The sequence below is a fragment of the Trichoplax adhaerens genome, genomic scaffold, assembly GCF_000150275.1.
Source record: "Trichoplax adhaerens TRIADscaffold_13 genomic scaffold, whole genome shotgun sequence".
Taxonomy (NCBI): Eukaryota; Metazoa; Placozoa; class Uniplacotomia; order Trichoplacea; family Trichoplacidae; genus Trichoplax; species Trichoplax adhaerens.
Genome location: NW_002060955.1, coordinates 252,587 through 257,583, shown reverse-complemented (window position 1 = coordinate 257,583; position 4,997 = coordinate 252,587). Strand labels below are relative to the sequence as shown.

The window sequence follows — 4,997 nt, the reverse complement described above, 5'->3', positions numbered from 1 at the left end:
CACTTCTGTATCGTAACTGTTATCCTTTGCAGTTAGATTGGTGTTGAGAGTCAGTTAGAATTTTATTTGGATGAAAAAAAACAGGTTTGAGGTTTTGAACCAGGAGAGGATATCAAACAAAGCTACAAGTATTGATGTTTACCTTGTAGTATTTTGACTAACTTTGATAAATTCTGTTAATTAACTTAAAGTATAAATACAATTCTACATTACACATCCGTGACCGCTGAATTATGTCTTTGCCGTTGTTGACTTTGTTGCTGTATTGATAATTGTCGTTGTAGTATTACATGCTGCTGGTATTTACTTTGGATATCGTCGTCGGCATCGAGTACTGTTGCAATGCCAACATTTTGTCGAAAGGAAAGGTTAGCTGCCATGGGTATTACTACAGTAACCTGGAACGAATACAACAACGATTAGTTATAGTTATAACAGTCCTCAGACGTACGATGTAAATAAATAAATCGATAAATTCTGCTAGGCAGTTTAATGCAGTCAATATGATAACCTTATAAGTAACTGTTAATTAATAAATAGTCCAATCATGCTCTATGTCGTGTGTGATAGCTTGTAGCTACCTCAAGACGAGAATATCTAAGTACATAATTAGTAAAGTATTATAATGATAACGCCAACTTAATTCTCACTGATTAACGTTAGAATTCATTGTAGAAATCTATTTAAGCGCGAGTGTATGTGGAATAAATCAGTTGTTGCTCAAGAATGGTGCTAGACTCGTATAGTGAAGAATAGTGTAATATATTCAGTCATCTGTGGAGTTTGTTGAGAAATCGAGTTCTCGTATATCACTAACATAGAAAGTGGAGATACTGGAAAAGTAACCCAAGTTATTATAGTTACAAGAGAGATTCTTTACTTTGTTAATAAACGTTTCCTTTGCCACAAGAGAGGGTTGTGACAATGTTATATAAATGAATTGAATCATTGAACATGGAGTAGTAGGCAGAGCAACTGCAAGGACAGGTCTTATTTGTGCATTTGAATACAGGTAACATGGGTTAGCTTTGCATCAACTGACATGTTTGCTTCCATGTAGCAGCTCCATTGATAATCGATAGAACACTTAATAGTATAGTCTCCTCTAAATTTAAGAAAATCTGAACGCTAGGTACTTGAATTAGATGAAGTAGTCGTTTAAGCATAGTTGGTAACGAATCGAAAGGTTTCTCATTCAAGGTAGATAGTGGTTTCATAGTTAATTGGCTGCTGTAATAACGTACGAGTATATCAGAAGCAGCGTAGAGCTGATTGAGAATTATAATTTACTATTAAATTTGCGTTAGAGCTACACAAGATTGCTTGCCTTGAGTATTTAATCTATCAGTTGCATTTACCGATAGAAAACTTAATATTAACTGGAAGAAAAAGAAAAGTAGATATTGCAATAGCTAGCTGTCGAATTTAGTTTCATTCCTTACCACCAATTCGTATTGCGTTTGTATAAGGGCAGAAGAGTGCGAGGTCGGCATAAGGTCATCTGGTAGATGGAAAGACTTATTTTGCCATTCCAATGTGTCTCCGGCTTCAATCGGATCTGATTCCAAGCTGGCACATTTTGTTTGTATTACTTTGGAGTTACCTAACACAAATGATCATTAGAATTCCTATAATCACATTCAAATTTACTGATTAAATTATATATGGGCTACATAATGATATTCTCAAGTGGCTACCAGATTACCCTCAGCAATAACGGTAGCACATTGTACTAGTTCGACTTTCAACGCTTTTAGGCGTAAACGAGTTAAGTTTTCTACCGTTGCTGTTAATAACATCGAATGTCCAGTGCAGTAAGCCTTTCGATCGGTTACAAAGGTCAAATGGACGCTTCCAGGCCTTAATATATTGCAGCATAATGTTTGCGTTAAATCAATGGATCTCGGTTCTTCCTAAAGCCACATAAAATAGACGGGTATCATGTTTAATATAAAAGTATTAACTTGGTCTCTCTTGAGGGACTAATGTGCAACACTGGGTCACCGTCTACGAAAATTGCTTCAGCATAACATCGCTTACAGTCAATGTAAGTTGGAAGCTTTGATCAAGGGATAAATTGAATTTAACGGAAAGTTTTACTTCGATGTTCTAAATCTTAAGTTAGTTACTGCTGTTAATAAGATGGAAAAGGTCAGGCGATAATCAGTCCTAATTATTACGCATTGGTGATAATAATTAATTGGAGCTGAAACAAAGATACGCGTTTTTAGATTCTATTGGTGTTTAAAGCTGGGGGAATAGCATTTTATGGCACATTGAGCTAATATTATATCCTATATCTTGAGTACTAACTGCTTTACTTTATGATCGACTAATTCATTGTCAGTTGAAGTAGATTTTAGCTCATTCTAGAAAAGATGGACAGCAATAGCCATTGGCATAAGATGGGTAATTCAATTTTATCATTACTTCAGGGGATATAATAAGCGCTCATTCCTAAACGGCTATTAATTAATTATAATTAAGCCTATTATTACTAGACCTACCTTCATCTGCAAGGTACCTAAAGCGACCTTTTCTCTGACTTTGAACGATTTATAAATAGTTGCCGATCGGTCTTTGGTAAAGAAAACAGTTCCTTTAATCCAATAACGAATATAGTTGTGGTTTTTATTGCTTGTGTTAAATGAGGATGGGAGATAGTACGGCAAGACAAAGTTGAAGGGGAGTTCATGTCGACCGGAATCCAAAGTTAATGTTTCGCTTTCATCTACTGCGAGAAAAAAGACTATTGAGATATTTCGCCTTCTTCAACGTCATATATCATAAACATTTATAAGGATATTTTGATCTATGTTAACGTTAATTAGTTAATAGGAAGAGCATTTAATACGTTGGCATCGAATCTAATAATGTTCGCTACAGTTTTCTTCGACTGCTTAGCGCTCAATTACTACTCACATTTTGATGGATTTTCTGTATCGCTATCCTGTTTTTGCCTAATTACAGTATTGCCCTATATGGTGTGGCTCGGTGCAGGTTGATGGGGATTATTGGCCTTTAATTGGTCTTGATTTATAAAGTATCTGATCTGAGCTATTATTCTAGAACTAGTCAAATTCCCTTTCTGTTCAATTCAACATGTATTTTACCATAGTTAATATTTTGGCGATAATTCTAATCTGAAAATTTGACGATGGCCAACAAATAAGCGTTTCTGTATTGGATCACGGTAGAGATTAATCTGACTATTAGCGTGATTGATATCAATTAGATTTGAAGTATTCATTGCTTTTCATCATCCGATTGGAATCATTAATGTACAGAGGGAGTAAACCTTTCCTTTACCGATGGACTATTAGGCAAGAACTCAGGCGGGATCACTGGACCTGGCTGTAATCTAAAATTTCAAGTTTCAAAGTGAGCAATCTGCATAAATTACGTTATATCGAGCGTAAACTGAGCAATACTAAAAGCAGCCTTGAAATGTTCAAATTGGCTCTTCTGTAAAGCATGGGAATGTTGATGTTCCGATAATCACTCAACATGTAATCTGTGCAGTAGTCCTTTACTATCGGTTTATTATTATTATTATTTTGATTGGAAACGAAAGGAAATTGCTTAGTTTTGCTAGTGCCATAGTGAGATCGTTGAGAATACTTAATTCAGCATTTTGGATCTGATTGCGAAGTCCAAAAAATGCACGGGAGCCGCGATAATCGGGCTTTGGCAGGACATTACCTTTGATTGGGGATCATTTTGGTGAGGATAGTATTTAAATTAACAAATTCAACTCTGATTGAAAGCTTTCTATGTCATCATTTAATCATCATGGTGAATTGAAACCTTTCCCTAAATAGAAAAAGCTTCTCCATTCCTAAACATGTACAAGTTAACATCTAGCGATGCCGCTGGAAGACATCATGATGGATTGAATTACGTATAAAGTGAAAGCGTAGCTATCGTTGTCTTTCGCAGTTTTAGCTAGAAAATTGATGCACCTTGAAGGTAGTCAATCGATCATTACCTACTTTATCGATGCATCATCATCTATCTACCGTATTCCAATCCTGTCAAGAACTGGAACTAAGGTCATGAAAATGTCATTTTTATTGAACGAGAGCGAAATCAATCGGCAATCAATTCTATGCGAATAAGGCGGAAATAATATCATAGTCTTGATGTTGGAATTCATTACCAAATGATAATTTCTTATTTTATTCCATGGTAAGTTTGATATTAATTCTAGTCTTTAGTTGATGAAATACTCTACAGTGATGTAATTCATCAACACGCAAACGATAAATTGAAACAGCTGGGTCAATGTAAACAACAATCCCTGCCCGGAGATGAGTAATAAGTTGCTTCTTGTCTAAAAATGTTCCAAATCCGTTGCACTGTACATGCACGATGGACAGTCGATGATCATAGCAGGCACTTGTACTATTATCTTCTTAAAAGTCCGTAGTAAGAGTAGATACCTTGTCAATTAAAATTAACCTACCTTGATTCATCACGGTGCTACTACACTTTAAGTATTCCTTCCATTGGCCATGTCGTACATTTCCTTCTCCGGCATTGGCTGCAGGTCTCAACATCGTATAACCATCTCCATGAGCTTCGACAACGATTTTTTGAATCTCTGTTAACGGATCCAAAGTGTTGATAACCAATTTGCCTTTTAGTAACTGGCCAGATAGAACATACGATAGATTTTCGTCGATTTCGATGGCAATATCCTGAATTTTAGTTTTTGATTTTTTGGACATTTTCTCTCTTGTACTGTAGTTTATGCTGTGCTGTCTTCACTCACTGCGATCGCAATCATGCTCTATCGATTGCTACTGCATTATGATTCACGGCAAGAGGAATTTTAATGTTTATTAACCTCTTGATCGCATACTACTGTATATACATATATATGCTCATAAACTATAAACGATTCCAGCCTCCACTCATCATCGTGGAAGATACCGCCCCAAGAGGAAGGAGAATGACAAGTCCAACCCGGAATCAATAGAACCGTACGGTGTGGC

General features: G+C 36.0%; 1 protein-coding gene across 1 annotated transcript; it reads right to left on the bottom strand.

Moving 5' to 3' along the window:
- Window positions 1-209: 209 nt before the first annotated feature.
- TRIADDRAFT_59963 (uncharacterized protein) lies at window positions 210-4,730 on the bottom strand (the record flags this gene model as incomplete). The annotated part of the gene is made up of 5 exons (XM_002115951.1): window positions 210-398; window positions 1,443-1,603; window positions 1,706-1,913; window positions 2,508-2,599; window positions 4,466-4,730. The coding sequence occupies 5 exons, from the start codon at window positions 4,728-4,730 to the stop codon at window positions 210-212; spliced, it is 915 nt and encodes a 304-aa protein (XP_002115987.1).
- Window positions 4,731-4,997: the final 267 nt, after the last annotated feature.